The sequence below is a fragment of the Zonotrichia leucophrys genome, chromosome 3 (genome assembly GCF_028769735.1).
Source record: "Zonotrichia leucophrys gambelii isolate GWCS_2022_RI chromosome 3, RI_Zleu_2.0, whole genome shotgun sequence".
NCBI lineage: Eukaryota > Metazoa > Chordata > Aves > Passeriformes > Passerellidae > Zonotrichia > Zonotrichia leucophrys.
In genome coordinates this window covers 76,729,124-76,756,802 of record NC_088172.1, presented here as the reverse complement: position 1 = coordinate 76,756,802, position 27,679 = coordinate 76,729,124, and the positions used below count along the sequence as shown (strand labels likewise).

The 27,679-nt window shown below is 42.2% G+C and overlaps 2 protein-coding genes across 2 annotated transcripts in view; both read left to right on the top strand.

The window, feature by feature from the left end:
- LOC135445825 (potassium channel subfamily K member 16-like) overlaps positions 1-12,923 on the top strand; it is a 30,926-nt gene extending 18,003 nt beyond the window's left edge. Inside the window, exon 7 of the mRNA XM_064708907.1 lies at positions 12,846-12,923. The gene's annotated coding sequence lies outside the window, so the exon portion shown is untranslated. The remainder of the gene's footprint in view (positions 1-12,845) is intronic.
- KCNK17 (potassium two pore domain channel subfamily K member 17) lies at positions 1,040-26,875 on the top strand. Its single transcript, XM_064708906.1, has 5 exons — positions 1,040-1,270; positions 12,846-12,960; positions 21,767-21,933; positions 23,080-23,248; positions 24,964-26,875. The coding sequence occupies exons 1-5, from the start codon at positions 1,058-1,060 to the stop codon at positions 25,293-25,295; spliced, it is 996 nt and encodes a 331-aa protein (XP_064564976.1). The 5' UTR covers positions 1,040-1,057; the 3' UTR covers positions 25,296-26,875.
- The last annotated feature ends 804 nt before the right edge of the window (positions 26,876-27,679 follow it).

Sequence of the window (27,679 nt, the reverse complement as noted above, 5' to 3'; positions counted from 1 at the left end):
TCTAAGACTGTGCTCCGTATGATATCGTTACACTGGAAATGGTCTAGCATATAAATTTTTGCATCTCGCCAGTGAAATCGTGTGTCTATGCCAGTTAGTTTAAAGCACATCTCAGAAAACCATGAATTAGTACATTACCAGAACATTTCTAGGGGGGCAATACATGTTTGGAGGCTGCCTCACTTCTAATAGTACGTACACTCCTCTGGCAAAAATAGTCACAGGGCAGAGTGAGAAGACATATACTCTACTCTTTATACTCTGTCAGTGTATAAAGTCATCATAGGCAGAAACTTACAGGTTTATTCACCTTTATCTCATATTATGTAACAAAATAGGTAAACTACAATGTTCTTATATACCCAAAACGATTTGATTGCTTTATCTACCAGTGAGAGAACAGAAAGGAACATTGGTTGCTGTCTCATACAAGAAAGTAATTAATCAAATAGGTCTCAGAAACTACCTATATGAACAAAGTATGAAACATTTTCTTTCACAGGAAAATCACAAATTATAAAAGGAATAAAAAAGCTGCTACCTTTTCACTTGTTCCTATCAAAGGATTGTTATCACAAACACCTGTTTGCTGCCTTTTAAATTAGCCTAACAGCCGAGTGAAAGAGGAATGAAGATTTATGCAGAGTGCTAGCGTACTGCTCCCTAAGTAGTGCCAGCTGAGGAGGGAAGCACCTGGGTTAGCCGGGAGCGGCACTGGGTACCATCCGTCGGGGCAGCGAGCGTGACTCGGAGCCGGCTCCAGCTCAGGTACGAGCGGAGCAGGGAACCCTGGGCAGCGCTCTGGGACAGACAGGTGGGACCTGCAGCGGCGCCACACAAGGACGAGGGCAATGGGGTGGGCTGCTGCAAGACGAGTGGCACGGTCGCCTTCATTGCCCAGCACGGCTCCCGGCTCCCCTCCGCGCCGCTGCGGGTGGCAAGGGGCAGGCTGAGGGAGGTGCTGGGGGCCGGGCTGGCGCTGCCCTCTCCTCCCGCCCCGGGCCGAGCCGCTTCTCCAGCGCCGGGGGCGGCGGCGGCGGCAGCGGCAGCGGGGCCGATGGTGGCGGCGCGGCAGCAGCGGCGGCGGCGCTGGGGGGTGCTGGTGCTGCTGGCGGCGTACGTGGGATACCTGGGGCTGGGCGCCGTCGTGCTGCAGGCGCTGGAGCGGCCGGCCGAGGTGCAGGCGGCCCATAACCTCCTCCAGCAGCACTGGGAGCTGCTGGGCAACCACACCTGCCTGCAGGGGCCCGCCCTGCAGCGGCTCATCGAGGTGAGCCCGGGCGCGCCGGGAGCTCCGCGCCCGCTGGGGCTGCGGGGCAGCGCTGCCTTCCGCCCGCGGGGGGGAGCGGCACCAACCGCGCCTCCAGCCCCAGAGTAACTTTAACAAAGAACCAACAAAAACCAGCAGACTTTTTCCTTGTGTAAGTGTACGCGCACACATCCCTAAGGAGCCGCCCGCGGCGTGGGAGGTTTCCGTGGGCAGCCGCCTCGGGCGCGTCGCTCCGTGCCCGGGGCGCGCCGGGCTCCGCACCCCGCGTTGTGGCCGCCGGTGCTCCCCGCTGATGGAGAGATGCTCTCGGTCTCCTCTGCCCTCCCACCAGCCGCGGCGTTCGCGGGTTTGGAGCGTCGCCGGATGACCGAAGGGAGGCGGTGGCGGAGTGTCCCGTTACGTGGCAATTACCTGCGGTTAATTACAGGTGGTTTAGGTTTGCTCTTGCACTTCGGAAACTGTGACGTCTTGCAAGCGGTAAATTCTAATGGGAAGGCTTTGTCGTGGTAAATTTAGTTGATGTGTATACTTCTGTCAGACTCTTTCCATCTTCTACTTGTTTAAAGGGAAAGTCCTTATGTCTCTTAAGTTATCCTTAAAAATGCTTCTGACGATATTTGTAGGATGGTTGCAAAACGTAAAGCAACAACAAATGCAGTCTTACGAAAGTACAGATGGTTGAATTTTTATGATACAGATTCGAGCAAAGTGAAATAAGTGCGTTCTCTCTTTGCTCGGCTTTTGCCTGAAAAAGAAAAACCTGCAATATTGAAGTGTCTTGAGGACTTACCCAAACCCTTTGATTTCAGTAGGTGCTGATAGTTGAGTATGTACTTCGGGTTTTGAGGCTTTACTCATCTGCCTCAGATAGGTGCTGCCATCACAAAGAAAACCTGGGGTTGTTTTGTTTTGATGAGTTTTTGTTTGTTTGTAAAAGCAGTGTATGACGATGACTGAAACCATAGCAGCTGGTCACTGCAGTTCAAAGGCTCTAAAAGAGACTTGGAACTTGAATATATACTTCTTTTCTTTTCTCTTCATCAGCGAGGAAAATACAAAAGCCACCAAACAGGATAATCATGGGTGTTTCAGCAAGGCTCTGGCAGACAAAATTATGCTGATTTCTTATGTCATACTCTCGTCCCTTGGCTTTCTGAGTGGTACATTCTTTGTTGGCAGACAGTAGTACAGTGGTCATATGCTATAAATTTGGGCCTTTGTAAGCTACTGAAGTACCCACTTTTATTGCTTATGGTGTGTGCTATGCTATCTGTGGAGTTTAAACAGAGAGAAGTGAGAAATAGAGCAGAGAAGATCAGTCTGGCATTTCATAAAGCTGAATCTTAGTTAAGCTTCATTCAGCACTGGTCCATTGTGTAGTGAGCACCTGGTATGACACTTGCCCAGGGGTTGCAAGCCCTTGGTGAATGATGGTAATGAGTGCTAGTAATGGAGAGAAGATAATCACAACTAAATAGGTAGAAATGTCATTCTGTCAGTTTGTTTTACTGTAGCATGACCTCTACATGTTCTTGATACTCCGAGAATAGGAAAATCTCTCAAATTCCTTTAGACCGGAGATTGTGACAATATGCCGTGTGAATACTTAATTGTGACTGAGCAAGCCCTTGATGGGAAAGTTACAAATAAGCTTTGTTTCATTTTATGCAGTGTCCGTGTGTGCCTTCATGCTCTGAGAAGCCATATTCTGAGTTTGAATGGCTTTGTGTGTTATTTTGAATAACTTTAATGCTGAGAAATTAATCCTCAAAAATCCACAGAACTGATGCTTGACTATACTCTTTTCTAATTTCCTAGGCAGCAATCACTGGCATGCTCTAGGTATGCTCAAAACGAGATGTTTTTGTGTGCAGTAAATTGTTATTGCACATAGTTTATCAGGCAGTGTCATCACTGGCTCTTTTCAGATAAGAAACTTGTCTTCTAGATACACAGCTGATTATTTGCTAATTAAGAAAGACATAAAGCATGTTTGTGAAAACATAAAGCAATGTGTGAATTTTAATTGCCTTGACATTACTGGGAACTCCTCATTGTTTTCTTATAGCTCTCAGATTCCAGATAATGCTAAACTCTGTTTGTTTTAAGTGTATATGGGCCAATATGAAATAAAATCCTAGTTTACTGAGCAATGTACAAATGTAATTTTACAACCTGTTTATCACTTAGTTCCTAGTTACCAGCTGGGAGGGGAAATCCACTGTTCCAACCCTTGTGCAGATGGGGGAGCAACAGAGAGCTCCAGCTTTAAGGAGCTAGCAGGAGAGCATGGAGTGAGGATGGTTAGGAGGGAAGCAAAGCAAACAAACCATGCTGCAGTAGCTAGATGAGTGAATTACCATTCAGTAATTTCTATGACTTGGGTCCTTTCCAAGGAAGAAGCAGCCTTCTACTTGACAAAGGAGAGGACAGAAGGAGGTGAACATAGCAGACCAACAATAAAAACAACAGCGGAGGAGAATGTGTTAGGAAGCATGTGGCATCTGTGGTAGTGGGCCTCTGCTTCTTGTAGCTGGATTTTGTTGGGGCTCTCTCTTGCCTGGAGGAATTGGCCAGCTCTTCCCCTGCAGGAGCAGTTCCACATTTCCTGGGTAGTTAAAAGTAGCCCATGTGAATGCTTTACATGTAAGCAGATAAACAATGTATGGTCATGTGTTTATGCACACACAGAGGGCACAATGGAGACACTGTGGCCACAAGTCTCTCTACAGTGCATCCAGTGATGTTTACTCAAGGAACGCATAAGTTTGACCTTGTTGACCCATGTACCCCAGGGTATTGTTCTGCCATTGTATACGGTCTGACTGCACACATGCTCAGCAGGAACAAGACTGAGAGCAGGCCATCCCCATGAGCCACTGGGTGGCATGCAAAGAGGGCAATATCTGCCCTTTTGTTATCGTGATGGTGGTGATTTTTACATGCTGGAATTACTGGGTGTGAGGTCACACCAAAGGAAGCCCTCAGTGGCAAGACTTGCAGAAGATGGCAGCAGATGCAATGATAGGACAGATTGCAGGTGATACACTTTCAGTACAATGAAGAAAAGTAGCTGGACTCAGCTGGGGAGAAAAATATCTATGTCCGGGCAAAAATTATGTTCGTTCTAGATTCTGGAAGTGTCCAGAAAGTAGTGAGGCTGCACACAAAGAGGACACTTTGTATATAGGCATATTTCTTGGGGCTGAGACCCTTTCTGTCCTTTTGGGGTTGGGGACACCTAGACATGCTTTGATGTGAATCACTTCTAATACAAAAAGTGCTTTACTGCATAGTGTGAGTGTATATGTAGCTCTAGTCCAGCTGAGCTGCCCTCCAAATTCACTCCTTTTCCTGCATTATTTTCAATGTTTACAGGCACTCAGCTGCTGTACTTGCCACTGTCTCTTTGATCAGATGATTGGCTGTAGGGCCAAGCTTGGAACAGCACTTTTTGTGTGTTACCTATTACCATGGCATCCCTTTCATGCTATCCTTCCTTTTTTTTTTTTTTTTTTGATAGAAACCATTTGTGTTGTATACATATTTCCCTAGTACAGATGTTTCCTATACTTATTATGTTGTTCTGTTGGTTTTCTATTGTAGATATATAATGCTATTTAAACACAGTTTCTTTCATAACATGAGAAAATGAAAGCTGAGCTAATTTTTTTTTTTTCTTATACCTAGAAAGATGTAAGGTTTAGTGAAAAGGGCCTAATGCTAAAGGGCAGGTTATAAACTAAATGGCCACAGGTGGATCTAGATACTCTTATCTCCAGAGTCAACAGCTAGAAGTACACAGAGAGTTTGAGTAGATGTTTACAAGAGCAATGAGATCCCACGTGACTGAAAGATCCTCATCAATACCTTGACTTGTACTGACATTGAACCAGCAGAGAATTGTGACAGCTGTCAGGAAATAAAGCCCTGCAAACACAGTTTACTACAATAATCTTGCACTCAAATGATGCAACAGGAAGGGGTGAGCATCAGAGATCACCTGCCAGTGGTGAGGGCCTTTAAGGAACAGCACTGACTCCTGGTATTGTGGAGCTGTAATATCTATATGGAACCCAATTTCGTCACATTAGCTTGTTGATTGATTGACCCTCTGTAATAATTTTTTCCAACTTTGTGCTTGTCAAAATGTACTACTGCTTTGCTTAAGCTACAGCCAATTCATTATTTTTCCGACCTGTTGGTTAAAAGAGCTGTAGGTGCCTTACCAAGAACATGCATTGGTGCTAATAATACCATCTTCTAGCATACAATTGACAGCAGTTGTTGAAGGTAAAATCATTATTCTGTAAGGCAGTAGGCTGGCACTATGTCATCAGACTTCTTGGAAGGTGACGAGAAGACATACTGATGACCTGTTTCTGGTTAGTTGGCTCAGCCCTAGGTCTTCTGGTAGTGTCCAGTACCTAGGTTCAAAAAGAGAAAGGCAAGGGAAAAAGCACAGCAGCCTATTATTTCATACCTCTGCCTAGAGAGATAGGTTCTTTTGATATTATCAAATTCCCAGTTACAGCTGGTCAGGCTTGGTGGGAAGTAACAAGGGAGTGTAGCCAGCTGCATTTGAGTGGTGTGTCTCAATAATTTGCCCTACCAGAAGATTTGAGACCCACAACTAGCAGTGAATAGCTAAAGACTGGAGGTGTCTTCTAAAAAGAGAAATGGTAATTGTTGTCAGTTGTTTGAAGATGTGGGTTATTCTTATGCATATTGTTCTTCATACTTTATCTTTTTTAATGCAGTTAAAAGAAAAACAACTAGGGAAAGAAATCTCAGTTTTACAAGGATAATGCAATGCAACAGTTCTGTGTTCTGTAAATTATACAGGCAGCTTCTTTGAACTTCTTTCAACAGGCCCTGCCTATTTCTGTTGCAGCCCAGCTGTTGTCATTGGGGTTTGGGAAGTGACTGGAATTCAGCAACATTTTGTCTCATGAGTCATGCCACAGGTTCTTCCTTGATATAAGAGCTTAATTTTCAGAAAAAGTACTAGTGGTTTTCAGTAGCATTGGTTGCAGCATTACTGCACTAGGCTACATCTTTTGTTCCTCTCCTGTTGGTGACTCTAGAGGGATTCTAGAAACTGTAGTGCACATCCAGCTGTGAAGTAAAAGTGCTTTTGCTCTCAGGGTTCCTTTGGTATTGAGGAACTAGTGCCAATTACATTGGCAAACATTGCTGGGGAGATGGGGGAGCAGTTACTTGATCTGCTCTGAGGTTATTCAAGTGGCATAAAATTAAGGAAAAAAAAAAACCCCAACGCTATGAATTCAAACCCGGCTGGGTTTTTGTTTGTTTGTTTTTTGGTGGGGGTTTTTTGTGCCAGTTCTTTCAGGCAGAATTCATGTAAGTTTCCTCTCCAGACAAAGACAAGGGATCAGAGCTCACAGCTGGGAGGAAAAGTGGGATTAATAATCTATTTGTCAATTATTTGGAAATGAATTGACCTTTGTCTTTGCAATCTGAGACCAAGGGTAATGTTAACCATTTTCTTCTCATTTACATCTGGTATCCTGTGAGGCATAAATGAATGTTTATATGCCAACATTGCACAGAATTTCCAGTGCACAAAGTTTGTGAGTTGTTTTCTCATTATTGTGAGTTGTTTTCTCATTAATCTAAATGGTAGTTTGGTGCCTTTTGAACACCTTATTTTCCTCCTTTATATGTTGAGTGAGGAAATTGAATGAGGTGAGGAAATTGTCTGTAAGGAGGCAAGCCATTTTCAGGAGTTGATGTATGCCCTGGAAAAGTTGATTTCTGTATATGAATATATAAACTTCAACTAAACTTAAGAATAAAGTTTCTTATACCAGTCCATTTTTGCCTTCTTTGAGAACTGCTTTCAAATACACTTGGTAAATACTCCTTTTGCCTTTAAAGGTATCTCAGGATTACTGTCACCTCTGGCCAGAATGCCACAGTTCAGAAGCAGGGGACAACAGCAGTGACAGGAGCCACAGTTTATAAAAAGGTCATTTTTATTACTCTTTCCCTGATGTTTTCCTCCAGAAAAAAAAAAAAAAGTCATGAATTCTTGTGGATGTATTTGGTAGGGTCATAAGCTTTTGGGGCTTTGCTTTTGTCATTTTCACTTAACTTGCTCATCTTGGGGAGGGCAGGCAGATTAGAATCAGTCTGTTTAATCATTATATAAAGCTTATTTTTTGCTGTAAAGATTATGGGAGGAAAGAGAAGCATAGTGTTCTGAAGAAAGATTGTAAAGAACATAGTGCCTCAGTTTACATATACACATTCATTCATTCTTTACTGCTGACCTTAAATACCTTTTCTGAAGGCTGTATGCTGGTCATATGCTGTTGTGACTTAGTGCAGAGGCAAAAGACTGAATTTTTAGCTGGTGTCAATGAGGTCAGATTAACTAATGGTCCTTCCTTTTGCAGTACTTGGTGATCAGAAGCTGTGCTGCAGGCACAGGCAGGTGGTGGGGGGCCCATGTGTGGTAATAACTGTGGAGGAGAGGAAGTGTAAGCTGAGAAAGCTGGGAATTGCCCAGAGCTGATAACACAGCAAACATGGTAAATGAGACTTACGGGTATGGCTGAAGGATAGAGTGGGTCTGCAGCAAATACAAAAGAACAAGCCTACGTTTTTGGGGGAGGAAGATGCAATACTCAAATGTCAAGTGGAAATAAAAATGTAGTTGTTGGGGCTGGGTTTTGGTGGTTTGGTTTATTGTTTTGGGGTTGGTTTCTTTTAGCTAGACAGTATGAACAGATCTTTTGAGTGTAATTCAAAGTGTATGGTTGAATTTTTGCTGGGATGACTACTGCTTGAATTTTTGCTGGTAATAACTACTTTGGGTTTATTGCTGCAAAGCTGAGTAGAACTGGTAAAACTTCAGTATAAGTGAGTCTTGCATTATCAGTCATCTGTAGAAGTGCAGCCCCAGAGCTGTGAAGGGTTAAAATTCAGGCTGTAGGAGTGATTTAATTTTTTTAGTTTCTTTTTTTGACTCTGATAAGGAAACTGTGGTAATGTTGTGTTTGGGTGTTGCTGCAGAAAGAACCAGCAATTGATAGGAAAGGACAGGGAAGGAAAGGAGTATTGCCATCCTAAAATAAGAGTGATAAGGGAGTCAACAGAAATCCACAGCTTCCTCACAGGGTTACCCTTTAGCCTGAATTCAAGCAGGGAGTTCCTTGCAGAAATATGCACAAAGCAGGCTTTTGTACTGGGATATAATCTAACATAGAGCTTGTATTTGCAAGCATGAGTTTATGCCATTCCTAACTGAAACTTCAGAGCTTATATTTGAGAAAAGTGGAGCTGGAAGCTCAAGTTGACTCTTCTGAGGCATTTATTTCTAACAAATGTAACAGGATAGGCATCTACATTTTAAATAAACCTCTTTGAGTGGAGGTCATGCTGGTGTTCTAATCACCAGCTATGGCAATATTAAGGAGCACCAAGCAAAGCATATTTGATGAGAAAATGCAGCAGCCTGCAAATGAAGTTTCATTGGCCCATGAAGGTCTAAGAATTTAAAATCTCAATTTATAAATCCTGTAGGAGTTACAATAATTCCCACAAAACTTCTGTCCGTAGTTTACAATTATGTAAGTATTGTCAGCTAAAGATGCAGTAGTCACTGCAAACTTTAAATTATTACCACTTTAGAGAGGGGGAAGTAAGTGCAGAGAAGTGAAACAATGGTTTTATGTTGTAAAGCTTGTCTGTCAGTAGAAACCAAAGAACCACTGCATTATGGTTTTTCCTAGTATTTTACCCACCCACCTGTTTCCTTTCTGCTTTCTGAATTGCACATGACCTTTAAAGTTCCCAAAATATCAAGCCCAAGCTCTGCAACTTCAGTATTTTTTGTGTTGTTGTGGTATCGACTGAGGTCTTAGGTTAGACAGATAACTGCTTTTGAACACTGGATTTAAGATGCTGCTTCTACTAGTGCCTTTTAATATATTAGGTTTTGAGGCAAACACTGTACAAATCTCCTAGTCCTCTATCCTATCTCCTAATCAGTGTACAAATCAGCCTAATGAAGAGAAAAAGGAAAACCCCTAGGATTTCACCTCAAAGCAATCATAAAGTAAAACAAAGGTTTTGGGTCTCAAAAAGGCTGGCTAAGGAAACTAAGCACTTGTGCAACATGTGTGATTGACTTTCTTTCCCCCTGATCCCACAGGCTAAAATATACTTCAAATTTACTTGAAAATCCATAGCAGAGACATATCAACACCTCTTCAATGGAAAAAGTAGGGAGAATTCAGCTGTTCTGCTAGAGTGTTTATCAGCTGGGTTTTTTCCTGTGTTCTCTCTAAAATTGTAAACCATTTTTAATTTTTCTATGAAGAAGAGCTATAGCCTAAAGTCTAAAGAACAAGAGCAAAAGTCTACAGGAATATAGTAAATTAGAGAGAATATTCACTGGTATCTCCCTGAATGCTCGGTCAGCCTTCAGGAGTTTGCAATCCAATGACTTCCTGTGCCAGAAGTAATTTCTGTGCATTAATAGCCATCAATGGATTTCTCTTTCATGAATCTGCCCCCATGGGCACATCTGCAGGAAGGCAAGCTCCATTAGTTCTACAATTCTCAGAAGAGTCAATCTTTAGTTTTCTGTCATCATTGTTGCTATGTCAAAGGTTGATTCTAGATAGTATAATAAAACATTTTTTACTTTAGGAAAACAAAGACTGTATCCTTATCTCCAACCACTGTGAATCTTCCCTTTTAAGGGTGGTAATAGGTAGCTCTTTCTTCCTAACAGTAATGAGCTTGACATTTTTTCTGGGAGTGTTGTTTTATTTAAGTGGCTTTGATTTGCATGAATATTCAGTGCTCCCCATTGGGCCGGCTTCAACAGGTGGGTGGGCCTAGTGGTTAATGATGTTCTCTGGTTATTTGATAACAAGATGTAACAAATAAATGCTTGGAGACTTCTTGCTGAAAGGGCTTGGAGACCTCAGCAAGCACACCAAGTGCCTCACAAAGTACCAGGAACAGAAAACAGCTGGCATGCTGCAAGCTCAGGGCTCGCTCTTTGCCAGTGAGTCACGGTTCCGTGGTACTTCCTTCCCACTGACAGCAGTGCAGGTCACTGTGCATTTAGGGCAGGTGCTGTGCCCTGTCTTCAGAGCCTCAAGACACATCCTGTGCTTCCTGGCAGTAGCATCATTGCCTGGGGAAGGTCTACAGTGACCCTGGGATTCTGAGTTGTTAAGAGTCACTGCAAAGCTGGCATAGGTGCTCACAACTGCTCAGCCTCTTGCTTCTAATCCAAGCAAAACAGAAGTGCTGCAAAAAATGTGAAATTAAACATTTAATGACTTGGTTACTGCTGCTTGCTTCTCACATGACGTCTTTTGCAGACTCTTTGTTTCCCTTTTCTGCATGAAGGTTTTTCCATTTCTTTGGGCCAGTTGTGCCACAGGTCCTTGCAATCCTCTCTGGTTCTCAAGTGTTTTTGGCTTTAAAAACTTGATGTTGAGTGTAGTATTATCTAATGCTGAGCTTGTATCAGCAAGACATCAGGCAGGAGAATGGACAACGAACATGCTGCATGTTTGAGTTTTTCAAGTATCCCTGATCCAGCTGATAATAAGTTATCCAAGAACTGGGCTGTTGCTGTTCCGGCAGGTATGTATGTGTTCAAGACTAACAACTGCGGAGATCACAGTTTACAGAAGGAAATTTGGAATAAAATATCAAGCTTTTTATTTCAAATTTAACTACTGGTTTCTGGAGGGGGGGGAAAGTCGGCCATCTGTATAATTTTCCAGCGTCTGTCTTGCCATTTAACTTACTTTGGGAGTTATTTTATGTTCATGCACACTGATTCCTGTCTAGGCTATTGTCTGCAGAGTTTCTTGCACTTCTTAAACCAAAGGTCAAATATTGTCAGCCTACACCCCATGTAACCTGACAAACTTCAATGCAGACACCAGACCTGGAAGAAGAACAATGAGTGGGGGAATTACACACAATTGTTCAAAACAAATCCTTCTGAAGGCTTTTGAGGCAACCTTTTCTCTCTCTTTTGTTTTTTTTTTATTTTGTTTTTTTTTTCCAGGGGTGGTTGCATGGAAAAGGGAAGCAGGGCTTGGTTCTTTTATGTCACTAATGCTATATACAAAATCTTTTTTTTTTTTTAGTTGCCCCACTCAACATTACAGCAACAAATCACAGAAGGAAGCAAAATGCAATAAAACGTGTGTGGTCCTTAGCCCTTCTCAGAGCACAGGCTCTCTGCTCTGTCTCATAATTTAGAATTTAATAAATTATAGTATGACTCTGAGGGGTTTAAGTTGCCTTCAGTTATGAGTAAATCAAGATATTGCTGAGAATGCATTATCAAACAGTGTTTATTGCTTAGAAAAATGTGTTGATTTCTGAGCTGCTCCTTCGTCTTAATGTGAGAATTAGTGGCTATAGAGAAAAGAGAGGATGATCCTTTTAGTTAAGCTGCTGCTTGGGACCCTGGAAACAGTTTTTAATTCACAGCCTTGTATAATATTGTATAAATAATATAAATTATGTAGAGCACGTTACATCAGTAAAATGGGCAAAGCTTCTTCACTTTGCAGGTTTTATGTGCCAGTTTGTTTGGTGGATGTATAAACTACAATTCCTTTGCAAAACCAAAACCTGATCAAAATCTGAGTGTGATTCCTTTTATTATCAGTGGTGAAAGTTTTATCAGCAGTCTTTTTTGTTAGGATGGGGACAGTACTATTTAGTATCTGCATGTCTTTTTCAGAGATGATGAATTTTATGTGTTCTTGGTTATACTTTGCATTCAAAGATAATTAACTGTGAAGTGTGAAATGTTTAGTGTTCATACTGTGAATAATGTTGTTTTGGACACAACTGTCATTGATTTTGTTGGCATGGGAAGGTATAGTCAGATGTGGGCACTGTTAAGACATCTCATATCTTATTTTGTCATAACTCTGCGCACTTCAGCTAGTGGCTTCTAAGTCTTTCCCAGGAGGATTGAACAGAATTGGGCATAATGCTAATTTGATGTGTTCATTCCCATTTGTAGTCCCAATGTGGGGACATATTGGCCAACCAGAGTAGTCTCAGTCTCCTATAACACACCAGATGCATTCCTCTCCAGTCCAGGGGGCTTCCCTGCAAGGGATCTGTGTCATTTACACATGCAAGTATATTTGTTCCTCTGGGACTTCTGCCATTGGAATATCCCATCTGGAAGCATTTCATTTTCCTAATGAATATGTCGTAAGGCAGTCTTAATTATTGTCTGTCTAGGCCTTCTCTAGTTAGATCTTACCCTCCAATCTCTTCCACATTTATCTATATAATCTACCATGTGCATGTGCAACTTTATTGTATTGCTGTAGATGCCCTTTTCTTAGAAGCAATATGCTGGCTTTGGCTTTTCTGACCTTGCAGCCCTTTGGTCTCTAAGGCACAAGAATCCTCTACTAAAAGGGAAACAACAGAATCAGAAGTGGTTGTAGTTTGGGATTTTAGCAGCCAGAAGTGGAAATGCCAGTCACACGAACTTGCCTTAAAGGGGTTTGTGGGATCTCATGTTATTGTCTCTTTGCAGGGTATCATCCAAGCCTACAAGAGTGGCATAACCCTACAGGGAAACACCACTAGCCTGGGCAAGTGGGACTACAGTGGGTCTTTCTTCTTCTCCATATCTGCAATAACAACCATTGGTAAGAGTTCCCTGCTTACAGGGCCACCTCATAGGTGGGAAAAGAGTGGGAATGAGGGCCTGTACGCAGCTGCTGCTCCAGCACTGTGTGGGTCCCTGGAGCTTGCAGTAGGGAAGCACCCATGACCCCAGCCCTAGGAGTGCTTTGTCAGTGCCTTGTCAGTGATCTCTAACTGATCAGACACAGGCATAATTAGCTCAGGACATATTCCTGCTAAGTTACGTGGCTTCTGGGGCCTGAACGTCATGGTGCTGCACTTCCTGGACTTTCCCAAGTCTCTGAGAGGTCCGAAGTGAATTGTGCATTGAAAGGGCTTTTACTATCACAAGGACAGGAATGGTTTTGGAAAACTTTTTATGCTGGCTATTGCATCTCCAGAGACTGTATTTATGAATTATTCCTCCTTATTGCTGCCTGTATTAGATGAGGACCTGCTTGTTCAAGTGGAAGTTAAGTAACTGGATAAACATCACAATTCAATTGACTCAGGTTTCAGCAAATGGGGGAGGGAAAGTGGAAAAAATAAAATGTACTGGGTACAGAGCTAGTTAAGGTAGATGCTGTTAATTATTGTCAGTTTGTGTCCCCTGTCCCCAAAACCATTAATAACTTGCCCTGATATCTTTTTCTTATGGTGTGACCCAGTATTAAAAAAACATGGAGGGGAGAGTATGTGGAGAGATGGTTGTTGAGTATCAAAAATCCCTCATGGGTTTCTTGATTTGTCAGCTGTCTTGGATTTTAAGAACATTTTTAAATCAAGATTTTTCTTTTTGTACCCAAATGGAACCTTCTTTTGGTTTCGGATTGTTTTTGAAGATACATTGGCTCCAGAACACTGAGCCCCCAGGCATGAGCTCAAAGAGAGGGTGTGTGGGTTTTCTGTGGGGGTGGAGGTGAGTGGGTGGTGGTGTGTCATCTTCCTGTGACTCAGTACATCTTTCTGCCCTGCTCCTTTGCACATGCATTGTTCTGGTTGGGAACACACTTTCAGTGTGCTGCACCGCCAGGCAAGGGTTGCACCAGATGATGGCAGTGGAGGCTCATCAGACAGGAGTGCTCAGGCTGTGGGTTTCCAGCAGAGCCTGGTCACTTCCTTCCCGCCTTTGGTACAAAGCAGCATCTGCTCAGAGCTGCTTTGCGTGCCTCAGTAGTGAATCCTGATGAGTTCCTAAACCATCAGAGTGACTGTTTCACCATGGCCAATTTAAGTTAATGATATTCAGGAAGAATCAAATTCATCATGTTAAAATATAAGGGGATGTTGGCAGAGACCTAGACTAAGCATTTCTGCTCTTCTATACTAAGAGTAGCTGCTAAACTACTCTTCCTACCCCAACCCCCTGCTCCCACTCCCCTCTTTTTGTAACTCCTTGCTCTGATAGCTGTAGGGGAGGAGGACAGGACAGGGCATGACACAACTGAGCTGGTAATAGAGGCAATTGAAAATTGAAAAGAACCAAATCTTGCAGCTCTTTATCTCATGATAAAGATAAACAGATTTTAAAGCTGGTGCTATGACTCTAGAGACTTGTTAATGATTTTCAATTGCAGATTGAGAATGCAATACGAGCCACTTCTATGCAGAAAACTTCAGAGGACTGGACCCTTCACTCTGCTTTTTCAAGTGAAATTGTTAGTTGCATGCAGATTAGTGTCATAACACTCTGTTGATATGTTGTAGAAGAGAAAACTACAAATGGTTTCACAGAGCCTTACTCTGAGTCTCTTATCATAATCTCTCTTTATGCAAATTCTTGAGGTAGTTGAGGGGTTCAGCCTCGATGAGGATAACACAGTGTGACTGGGAAGGATAATTGATTATGTCAAGGAAAGAGACAAATTTCTTTACAAAGAACTCAATGAAGTTCAAAGGGGTGAGTCACAATAGGAAACTTCATGTGTAAGGTGTGGCAGTGAGATAAATGACAATTGAGAAGGCTTCTGGAGATTTTGTAGAGGTTTTAGTGTTCTTACATGGCAAGGAAGGGTTTATCTCAGGCTGTGATTATGGAGCCAATGAAAGCAGGTCCATCTACACAAGATTAGCCTATAGGACTTAAAACCCAAGGCATTCTGGCAAATGAGTTCAGGAAGGATAGAGTTAAGATGATAATGCAGAAGAAAGAGTCTCAGGAATTTAGGAGTACTATATAAAGATTTGAAGAATATGGATGACCTCTCTTCCATGTGTTCTAGCTGCTGCAAGTCCTTTGGCCTGTTTGTCTCTTCCACATTTTTTCTTTGTAATTAATGCTATCGATGCCTTGGTGGCTTCTTATGCAAAATAACAACTTTGTGACTCTTGTCCTGTTCTCAAACGGCACTGCCAAAACCACTGTCACTTTTACCTTAATTGCTTTCCTTTGAGGTGCTCTTTCTGTTCTGCCAGCTCCTGTGTTCTACTTTAGGTGCTTTAACCCCGCCTCAGAAGGCTAGGTCCGTTTCTCAAGTCCTTACCCCAGAGCACTTTCGCACTGGAATACAGGAGGGGATGTTAACTTCTTTCCCCATTAACACCAGCTGAGGGGTATTAGCTTCTTTCCCCATTTACAAGGTTTAAATCCCCATGTCTCCTGTTGCAGCATCTTCTGCACTGTATCCTTCTTCCAGTTAAATGAGAGCCTCATCTATTTTCACTACTAGTGATTAGAAGCAGCATCTAACTTCGATTAAAAACAAAGCACGTTCTGACCTGCAAGTTGGACATAGTTGGTGCCTCAATTGCACATGTTTAAAGAACAGATATGGATGAACTAAGATCTCTTGTTTAAAGAAGTCCCCCAAATCATGAGATTGCCCCATGGCCAATCTCATTATTTGAATGGAACTGCATTTATAACTTTGGGATGGGCAGCCCTGGCCACCTGCTGATTCTTTCACCCCCCATTCTCTGCTTTCCTCGTTGCTGTCCTTGACATATCATATCATGCCAGATTTTATGTTATCTCATTTTCTGCAGATTTTTCCATAAGAGCCCTTTCTCCAGTGCCTTGAGGGGTCATCCTCAGAGTTCCTGTAGAGCTGTAGTAGTAAACATGATTAAAGAAAGAAAAGCTAACTTGCTGCTGGGTTTATCTCTCGGACTTCTTTATCCCTTGCCGACACAAAGTCTCTCCTTTCTGTGTTTACTCTCCTCCTACTTAGTTTGGACTAACAGGGCAGAGGTCAAAGCAAGTTCAGAGTGGGGCACAAGATCAAAGTTCCTGAAGTCAAACGACCACAGGGTGGTGTAATTGCAGAGAAGGTGCTAGGGAAAGGCTCTTTCTGTAGTCAGTGATGAGGCTGAGCCTAAGAGTAGAAGGAGTATTGTCCTCTCTAGCCTGAATGTCCCACTTAATATAGAGTGGATGGATGCCATTGCCTAGTGCTGTATTGCCATTTTCTGATAGCGCAACCACCAGAATTCAGTTGTGTGAGTTTCAAGGGCCCTTTTTTAGATATAAAATGGGACAAGTAAACCATCTCACCGTGAAGAAGGGAAATTCCTGTTCTTTCCTTCTCTAGTTAGCACAGCACATAGCTCCTAAAAGCAGTATCCCAAAGGACTGAGAGATAACAACAGAGGCACGGATCAGGCTATTCAGTGAGTGATGGTATTAACCACCATGTTATGGACATTTAGTAGTTGCCCCAGAGGATTCCAGTGCAGGGAATAAAACAATAGCAAGTTCAGAGCTGTGAAATTCTGGTAGGGTAAAGCTTTGGGCTGCAAGAGTTTTGTGAAGACTCTGACCCTCTGCAGTGCTACCCAGTATCTGGTGGAGTTCCTAAAAAATGGTCAGGTTCCTGCCCTATGCTGGCTGACAGTCTGTTGGGGAATTCAGTTAAACTAACTTCATGTCTCAAAGTGGTTGCTTGGGACGATTTTCATATTTGAATCATCTGTGACCTCAGAATCCTCTTGTGTAGGGGAGTTCTCTGCTGAAAAGCTGCCACTGTTGATGAGTTGATCTTTTCCCTGCTCCATGACAGCTGGCAGAGCTTCTCTATAGGCTTGGCCAAGTAGGATGTGGCACAGTGGTCCATGGGAGGTCACTGGTGGGTTTGGGGACAGCCACTCACAGCAGCATCCTCTATCTCCTGAGCACTGGAAATGGGATCTGCTTTCCTGACTGCATGCTATCTCACCCAGCTGTGCCTAAGCCCACTGTACAGCTTTCAGTGTATGCACAGCATGAGTCAAAGACTGCAGTAACCATCTGAAGCATTTTTCCACTCACTGAAGGAGTGTGCAACCAAATTTTATTCTCATCTGGAACTTCATGGGACTAAAACTCAATAACTTCCCTGATTCAACCTGCCAGGGTCCCAGTGAGCTTCCCCATATACGACGCAGTTCCTGAGATTCTGCCACCATTTTTAAAATAAAATTCTTAACATTTTTTGTTTGTTCTAACCATAAAACTGAGAAGCCAATGCCAGCAGTGTGGCTGCTTGGGGATTGTGTCCTGTTTCTGTCCCACATGTACAGGCTCCATGCCTGTAGCATCCTCCCTGGATGGATGAATTGGGAATAAATTCCCATGCCAAGTGTCCTCAGCTGTGTGCAGCTGATAAGTGTTCTTGAACTTAGTGCAGACTTGGTGGATACAATGTGAAATCTCACAAAAAGGTTGAGAAGCCAACATGTTAATATGTTTTTTATCGTTATGGAGCCATTCAAAGCAGGAGGCAGGATAGGAACCCTGACTTGTCAATCTTCAGGTGAATATAGGTGGTACCAAATGAGCTCTGAAATTTCTAATGCTTGTAAGATCATAAGATAATTCAGGTTTCCTGGTGCCTGAGGAGATCTCCAGTGCAACTGTCTGTTAAAGCAGCCAGCTATGAGGTCAGAGCAGGCTAGTGAGTGCTTTGTCAGGGTCACCTTCCAGCTAAGCTGGGGCCATGCTCACATTTTAAGGAACCAGACAAACATTGCCATAAGGCTGTGTGAGTGATCATTTGGTGTGTTTGTGGTTTTTCCACTTTGAATTACACAAAGATGTCTTTTCCATCTAAAGTGAATTTGCTTTTTTTTTTTCCTTCACTGAAACATTTGAATTTTTCATGGAAAAAAAACCTTTCATTTCTGCTGGATTAAAACATCCAGATCACTTGTAAAGACCACAAGGGAAAGAAATTTTAGATTTCCTGAAAAGTGTTAGAGGAGGAGCTAGTGGTGGGAGGAACTGGATGGTTTGAGGATTTGATTTCCTCCAGTGCCTGGGAAAATAGTAATATGGCTCACTGAATATCACCCCAACTGCCAAGCAGAGAAGTTTTACTGAGTATTTAAATGTGTAATGAAAAATAAAATAATTCTGGCATTGATATCCCTCAGTGAACTGCACAGTGGATACCTGGCCCCCAGGTTAGATGAATTCCTGGTTATTCAAAGCAAAATTTTGTCAACAAGAGCAATCTGTAAATTTGGGATTAGACCCATATCTGTAGGAAGTGATGGCTTGTATGCTTCCAGGTAGGAGAAAAGATTTAATAAAATAAGAAATGTTGCTTCTCTAACCATAGCTTTATCAGTGGTTTTAGCACTCAAACACATTTTTTGGGGAGATTTGGTTTAATGCTAACCCTGGATTTTTCTGCAGATAAAATTTTTTTTCAGATGTTTTTCAGCCTATGATAGACACGTATTGTGCTAAGCACTTTTTGATGAAAATGCTCTTATATCTGGACAGTAAGAACAAATCTTTCATTGTGGGTAGCAGGAAATTGCAGCTGCCTCAGTTAACTGAGGGCACTGCAAGTACTGTCTTGTGAATGAAAAGATCTTTCACTAGTAAGTCTTATCTTCTTAAGAAGTCTACAGAGATTCTGAATCCCTTATGGGCAGGAATGTAATGGGAAAGCAGGGGAAAAATCCTGAATTACTTAATATGTGTAACAGAAGCACATGAGTTAAAGCGCATGGTTATGAGCATTCAGAAATAAAACCATTCTTGTTTGCTCCAAAGAAGCTTAACTTTACACCTTATTTCAAAACAAGAGGAGCTATACATGCACTTAATCCCGCTGCTTCAGTGGAAACACACATTTTGTCTTTGCAGATTTTGGTGATCATTTCTCAGTGTCTCTTTGCTCAGACATGTACCAGTGGCATCCCAGCAGCCAGTGGCTCATGAGGGATGTGACACAACTGGCAGTGCAGTCTTAATTTTCAGAAATTAAGAAATTAAGAAAAGATCTGGTTCAGATCTTCTAATATCTAGCTCACAATGATTTAAGACACCAACTAATACTGAAGAGAGGAAGTCCCATTTTCCCGTTTCTGCTTAAGTTTTATAACAGTTAAGGTTTATATACAATTAGGTTGGTGTTTCTTTGTCTAGTGCAAGAACAAGTGGATGTAACCAGATAGGAGTAAATTTCTGGCCATTTTGCATGATCTAAAGTCTCCTATGCTATTTGATTATACTTCATGTCCTATATAAAAGCTGGTGGAACATAGTTTTTTTGGCATGTGTACAGCAACTCTGTACCAAGTCTTCAGAAAATTGTCTCAAGTTGCTGATTCCAAGGGAGAAGGGAGCCAGAGAAATCAAATGCAAAGCATGTCTGGTGTTTGGAGGGCTGAGTTTACTGTGCACATTAGACCTTCCTACATCATTCAATTTGCCATTCTAAATTAATTGTAACATACAAGTTAAGTTTGGGTGCCATCCAGCTCTATGTGGCATCCCCACAATTCTGAATGCTGCTGTGCTTCACACAGTGACCAGAGAACATGGGCCTTTTTTCTTTTATGTTTTTCTGCAGAGAAACTTAGAAATCTGTGGTTAAAAGAACTGCCCAAGACATTACAGAGTCTTTCAAAACTTGATATAGAAGGAAAATAAAGGGGAAGGGCTGGGGGGAAACCACCTTGGGAATAACTGACTGTAAATGATTGTGACTCATCTTCAGCCTCCAGCCCTACAGTAAATGTCCCCCAGCACTTTCTCCAGGGCCAGGTCAGGCCACAAAACAGCCTAATCCCATAAGAGAAAAATTGGAACTAATCCACTGAAATGTCACAGCCAGTACGAAATGCATCACACCAGACACATCTTTCTATAATTCACTTAGAAGGGGTCATCTACCAGATGTTCTTGCCTACATGTCTCATTTACCACACTTGTTAGTCTAGAAATGGTGAAAGATGGCAGAAATTAGCAATCATTGAGGAAAATTAGCATTAGCATTGCTAAGAAGGAGTAGCACTGGCATGAAGTCTTAATTTAGCCACTTCTTTTGGACTGTACTTCAAAACATCTAGTTCCATAAGAGCACCCCATTCTTTCTGGGGGATGCTCTCCCCCTTCCCAGCCACAGGCTCCTGGGGCTCCATTGGAGGTGGATTGTGTGCCTAAAATTATTGAAGAGGATGTCCTCTGTGTAATCAAATTTGGGGGTATGTACTTAGGAATAGTTTGCCCCCAGACCATGGGTGTAGTTTGCTGACAGTCATGCACAGCTAACTGCAGAGTTGGCCATGGTGAGAGATTTTTGTTAGCAAAAACTTGGCCTGTGTAGATATCCCCAGCTCATAGCTGCACACATTTCTACATTGTTGGTCAGTGGCTTGTTGCATCTGGCATGTGACAGAGGTTAGTGAAGAAATGGGACTCCGGAATTAACCACAGATGTTTGCACTCTCACTTATCTGGGATACAGAGCCCAGCCCTGGGGCCTCTCCCTGCTGGGCGCTGCTCACTTGCCCTGAGGCTACAGCACCCAGAGGCAGGGTAGCAAGGCAGCAGTGGAGGGAGCACCTCTGTGCTTGCTGTGCCCCTGGCTGGGCGGTGATGGGAGGGGATAGCGTTATTTGTGGTGAAAAGATAATCTCCTCTGTGGACATACAACAATCTCTAATGAGCAGAGGTGATTTTGGAATGTAGTCAAGGCCATAGGTCTCTGACTGGCTTAGACAGTGTTGAAATGCTTGTGGTGTGCTAGTTCCTCTGTCTTTGAAAGCATCCTGTGAAATATACCCTAGTTAAATCTTTCTTGTGGCAGAAGACGCTGGAAATTACAAGTGCAAGTCTGCAAATTCATGGGGCATTTTAAAAAGAGCATATGTGGAATGAAAACAAGTGATTTTGAAGCCAGAACAATCTGGGGATACAAGCAAGGCTGTGATTGCAAGGCAGGACCTTTTATTAGATCACTTCCTATGACTAGAAGAAAGAGGAAAAATTTAAAACTTCTTTTTCTGTAGGTCAAAAATTGAAGTATTTTATTGAAGTATTTTACATAGGTTAAGTGTAATTTCTCTGGATATATTGACTCTAGACAACAATTTTGACAATTCAAGCTGTATTTGGTACTTGCAGTGCAAAAGAATACAAGCCAAGAGGCAGTGTTAAGTTCACTAGTCCTGTGGGACAAAGGTAGAAAAGGGTGGTTGTTATAATTAAAACACTATTGTTGTGATTCAGAGACCATCTGACAGCGATGCAGGATCATGTACCAGTAAAGCCCATGCCAACAATGCTTACAGAAATTGAACTAAACGGAAGGTTTGCATTTACGTCAGATCCCAGCCAGGGCAGTGGGTAGGGGAGAGGAAATTGACTGGTAAATGGAAAAGGAACTAAGCAAAATTGGCAGCAAAAGAAATGTTATTTTCTAGCCCACGAGAGGATATGACAAACAATGGATGTAACTTACAGTTATTTATAAAAAAGGTCCTTTTGGAGCAGTGACCTTCTCACCTAACTTCTGTGGATGATGGAGGTTCACCCCTCCAGGGGGAAGGGGTGTAAGCAGAGACTATTTTAGATTTAAGGCTTCATTAAAGCATTTCATCAAATCCCTTGTCTAGGCTATGGGAACCTGAGCCCCAGCACTGCAGTTGGTCGAATCTTCAGCATCGTGTTTGCACTTTTTGGGATCCCCTTGAACCTTGTACTCCTGAATGAAATTGGGCACCTGATGCTGCTTGGGGTTCAGCGTTGTGCCTCTCGCCTAGAGGAGGTGTTTCACTGGCAGGTAAGCAGTATGGGCCGGCATACCTCAAACTAAAAAAAGACATTGTCTGGTATTTGAGATCCTATGACTAACAAGGAGAGCCTGGCTGACTATTTGACCAAAAAGGCAATAATACTCAGGAATAACTGGAAGCAAATAAATTTAGTCTATGACAGCCCTATGAGGTGTCAGATAAGGTTGTTTATTAATTGAGGGAAATTCTGTGATGAATGACTTCCCCTACAGCAACAGAAGTGATAAAGCATGTGAGCAATGCACAGTCCTAGACTATCTAGTCTGTTTATCATCAGTTTTAGTTGGAATTGCATGTGTTAGTTACATTGGGAGCATTTGTGGAACAGTTTAAACTGGCATGAATTTAGGACTTATGAAGGTGATGCCCAATTTGTGTTGGCTCAGTGTCGATGTTTAACCTCAGCTGGCATCTAAGCACCATGCAATTATTCACCCCTTCCCAGGGGGATGGAGAAGAGAATCCAGAAGAGTAAAAAATTCATGGGTTGAGGTAAAGACAGTTTAATAAGTAAAGCAAAAGTTGTGCAGACAAGCAGAACAAAAAAAGGAATTTGTTCACCACTTTCCATCAGCAGGCAGGTGTTCAGCCATTCCCCGGAAAGCAGGACTCCATCATGCATAACACTTACTTGAGAAAAAAATTCCATCACTCTGAACAGCCCCTGCTTCCTTCTTCCCCCAGCTCTGTATGCTAAACATGGTGCTGTATGGTATGGAATATCCCTTTGGTCGCTTGGGCTCAGCTGTCCTGGCTGTGTCCCCTCCCAAATTCCTGTGTACCCCCAGCCCACTCAGTGGAGGGGAGGGACGAGAAGCAGAGAAAGCCTTCACACTGTGCAGGGCACTACTCAGCAACAATAAGAACATTCTGTATTACCAAGACTGTTTTCAACAAAAAGTTAAAGCACAACCTCCTACTAACTACTGTGAAGAAAATAATGATCCCAGCTGAAGCCAGCACACATGTAGGACAGACACCATTTGTTATAGTGGAATTCAATGAATGTTTGGATGTTTTTGTGGAGTCCATCATTATATCATCATCATCTCTAACTGGAAAACAAGCTGGACTTTCCTTGCTTCCCTTCTTGTGACAATCTTTTTTTTTTTTTTTCCTTCCTCTTTTACCAGAATAAAGCTTCCTTCCTGATGAAGACCTGTGCACTGGTAACTGGCTTGTTATTGTTCCTCCTGCTACCTCCCTTGTTATTCTCTGACAAAGAAGGCTGGTCTTATGAAGAAGGCTTCTACTATTCCTTCATTACCCTCAGCACTATAGGGTTTGGAGACTATGTGATTGGTGAGTAGTTCACATTTCATTGCTGTCACCTACTGAGCAGCAAATCCATGGCACACAAAGCTCCCCACATGGCAGTTTGGCACCTGTAGCAATCCCCAAACCTGATGATCAGTATGTTGTGGTGTGCATTTGGCAGGTGGGAAAAGACATAATTTCTGCCATAGCAATGCCACCTGAGGAAGAACAAAGGCATTGTTTCCCAGTCAGTAAGTGGCACTGAAGTGGCCTGTCCCTTGAATGTCTGCACCACCAGGCAGGAGTGCCATGGTTCAATCACAGTGGTTGCTGAGGGCACACTTATCACACTCCAGTGCCACTCTGCCTCTTCATTAACAGACAGGGACTGTTTCTTCTGTCAAAACCCTAGGTGATTACTTTCTAAAAGGCAACTTAAATCACGTAGGTATAGGCTGTCAGGCACTAGGCACTACTTAGCTTTGAATGCCAAAACCCTTTGCCAGAGGAAATGGGATTGGATCCACACCCACTGCATTTGCTGAAACACAGGACACGCCTCTTTGATAAAGACTTTCTCATTAAAAACAAATTGATTATAGAAACACATGCACTCTTGAATTCCTGAGAGACAGATTTGCTATTCCTATTACAGATTTGCTATTTTCTTTTCTTCATAGCACTCCCTTAATGCTTAGACAACTTAGTGGCATTACCTTAGGACTTGTCTGTAATGCATCAAAGTTGGGATTAGAGCTTGTCTAGGCACATGTAAATAAGTTAGGAATAAAGTTAGCTTGGGTAAGGGTAGCCAGATAGAGCTTGACAAAAGCTGGGTCAGCTCACCATTTTCCTATACTGATTTTACATGCTGAACTCTGCTACAATAGCTTTACTTCTCTCAGTTTCTGGTAATGCATTTGGTATTCCTTCCTCTTCCAGGTGTGCCTTCACCTGTGTAGTACCTTTGTAACTGGAATACTGCCATAGAGGCACTAGGTTTGGTATGAGAATAATTGAATGTCAGTTGTGGTGTCGAGAGGCTAAACAATTCTGCCTTACAATTCTGTATGAGTGGTTTATGCCTCAAAAATGAGGTTCAAGTGACCTTCACACTGTTTCCTCACTAGTGTGATACAGAGCTGGGAGGAATAAATGACCTGTGGGGAATCATCTCTGCAGAAAAGGATCTGGCAGTCCTGATGGGCACCAAGCTGTCCATGATCCTGCAGAGAGTGCCTCTGTGGCCATGAAGGCTGGTGATAATTTCAAATTGTCTTCCAAGGTTTGGTTGTTCTTAGAGGCTTTGGGACTCTCAGGCCTCTTTTCTCCTACTCTCAGAGACTCTTGCTTATATCTGGTTTAACAAGATACATACAGTGGTGCATAACACCTGCTTACCTATGCCTGCAGGGACCTCTGTTACATGCTAATAGAGTATTGTGGTGCTGAGTGATAAGCAGAGAAACTAAACTATGCTTGAATGCAAATAATTTCACTTTGACATGGATGTAATTTGGGATTTAGTTTTTTTTCTCAAGAGTGTTATTTGAATTCCTAAAGAGTACTTAGGCTGTTGCTGACACATGATGAAACATACTTACAGCATCAGTTCACATGCTAAGTGGATGGCATACTTTTGTTTTGTGTAGAAATCATGAATGTCCAATGATATTTCAACTGTCTTTGCTTTACATGTAATGTCTCCTTTGAGGCACTCTTGATCCAATGTAGAAATGTTTTGGGTGGTTCTGTTGTAGGGATGAACCCAGATCGCACCTATCCAAGCTGGTACAAGAATGTCATCTCTCTATGGATCCTCTTTGGGATGGCCTGGCTAGCACTGGTTATCAAATTTTGCATCAACATTCTAGAGAGCTCCAGTTACTTCTGTCAATGCAACAAGAAGAACACGGAGACGGCTGAAGATTTAACAGATGGTAACAAAAATAGTATGACTGGACTTCAGAATGTGGAGATCTGCTGTGACAAAGACACAAAAATGAAAGCACCAGTTGAGTCTCACTCTTACACAGCTCCTACAGAAGCCCTGAAGGGAAGAAAAATGTTCTCTGTGTCCTGCAGGTTTTAGTGCACCCGAGATGAGCCATTTAGAAATGTGTATGTGGAGCTGCTCTGACCTTGGAATGGGGTGAAGGTTTGCTTATTGAGCTTGAAATGCTTTTATTTTGAATTGAGCAATGACAGAATATTTCAGTTCTAACACCACCAAGTACTACCAACAGGACTCTTAGCCAAAAGTAGATTTATGGAAATATTACCTGCCCTCCCAACTCAGTCTTTGAGGTAATCTTTGACATCCCAGAGCAACACTAGCTGTTGTGCATTTCTTTGCATGATTCTTGCAGTCTCTAGTTATACCTGTATAAAAGCAAGTGCCATTTAATGCAGGAAACAAACAGCATATTGCCAAAAGAAATGAAAAGCACTGTTTAAAGCTATCTAGCAGTCATGGCAGATGTGCACCATCACCTATGTACTTATGCTTAAGAAAGGTAACAAGGTTTTGCTCTCTGATCGTTCAAATGGGGATGGCAATGAGGAAGAGCTCATAGAGATGCCTGATAGAAACAGATAATTCAATTTTTTAAAAAGTAATTTCTGCATCAGAAGTCTGCTTACAGAAAGAGACTGGGAATGCTATTCCTTACTTCAGAACTTATGTGGATTCATTCTTGGAAGTATTTTGCAGACCAAATGTCATCAACTCAATGCGACAGTTCATTTAGAGAAATTTGTATTTTGTCACATCTTGGAAGTCAGAAAAGGAGGACTAGAAGCAATTTTAAAAGTCAGTGGTTCCAACATTTTCCTATCACCAATATTAACAAGGACTACTGCAGTCTAGAAACAGACTGAATTTTCTTCAACTATGATCAAGAGATGCTATTGTGATGAACTTCTCATGTCGTTAATGATTAGTGTACTCTACCTGTTCTAACACCTTGTATATAATAACAACTCTTTGATCTGTGGAATGACATGCTTGTTTGGCTTTTGTGTCAGTCATGAAGCAGAACTTGGTTGCATCTTTTTAGCTCCATTAAATTCTCAAAAATATTTTTAAATATTATGCCATTTATAAGGGCACAACAGAGTCTAACTCCTGGTGCTGTTTGTATTCCGTTATCTGTTCTTCTCATTTTTTGTTACCCCTGTTGTGTATTTGCATCCTAAGCATTAACTTTGCAAACTTCACCATGGCAGCAAACCAGAATGAAGCATTTGATTGAGCCTTCAGCTTTTGCAATGAACTAAGGTCCCACGGGGTTGTAAGAAAAAAGACTGAAAACAGAGTCTGCTGGAGTACGGGACTGAGGAATTAGAAATATTCATTGCTATATTCACAGAAATGGAGTGAGTGAAAAGTGTACAGTCTTCAGGAACAAAAGTTCTGAAACATATATTGTGAAAAAAGTGTTTCCAGAAGAGGCCAGTCTTGAGTATTGATATCTGGTGGAACTGATTACAGGAAAAAATGCAGCAAAAGGATCAGCTGAATAAAATTCAGTCTGCTGACCTTTTTCTAATTGCACAGTACTAAATGTTCTCTCAAATACTGTTTGAAGGGGCAGCAGATATCAGGAAGAGGGAGACAGTGGACCTCTTGGATCATACTGATACAAAATAAATACATTTCAAATTTTTGAACATTGTGTAATTTTTTTAATAGCCTTTAGCATAAACTTTTCTGTTCCATGTTTCATCATTCTTGTTTTCACTGATGGGTACACAATGTAGGTTTTATTGGCCTACCTGAAGAAGAAAGTGTATTTCTTGAAACATGAGTAAATTACAATTGACTTCACAAAATGTGATACCCTTTAATGCATATCCTTTGCACCCTTTTTCACAGGCAAAGCTTACTAAGTGTAGGTGTATTGTAAAATCGGGATGCCCAGGAGGTAGTAGTTTCTGCTGTCAAAGCACAGGAATGACTGTGTTAATCTGTTTTGGCTTTTACTTGAAATGTCACAGACTCTGGGAATTTCTACCAACTCTGCTATTTGATGAGAAGGCTTGTAGAAGATTTGACAAGAGTTTCTTCTTTTGGATTTGAATGTCTATTATAATAATCTCATTTAATTAATGTTCTCATCTATTTTCAGGCTGTGGATGGTGTCTTCAAATGTGCCTTTGAGGTTTAGGCATCCTGGTCCTTCAGAAGAGCAGAGTTACCTGTCTTTGGGCAGCTAATGTATATTTCTGAGAGGCAAAGGGGAAAGGAACTCAAGGAATAGTCTTGAAAAAAAAGAATGTTAAAAGCCTTTTGCAGATATCAGTGCTTCCACTGTATAGCAGGGTTCAGCCACAGACTTAAGCACGTGGCTGGGTCTCAAGATGCCTCATTATCTGCCCCAGCTGTCCTTTCTGAGTCCTGTCCTTCTGCAGCCCTGCTGGCCAGCCCCTCACCACCAGCACAGTCCTGCCACCCACAGTCTGATATCCCATCTT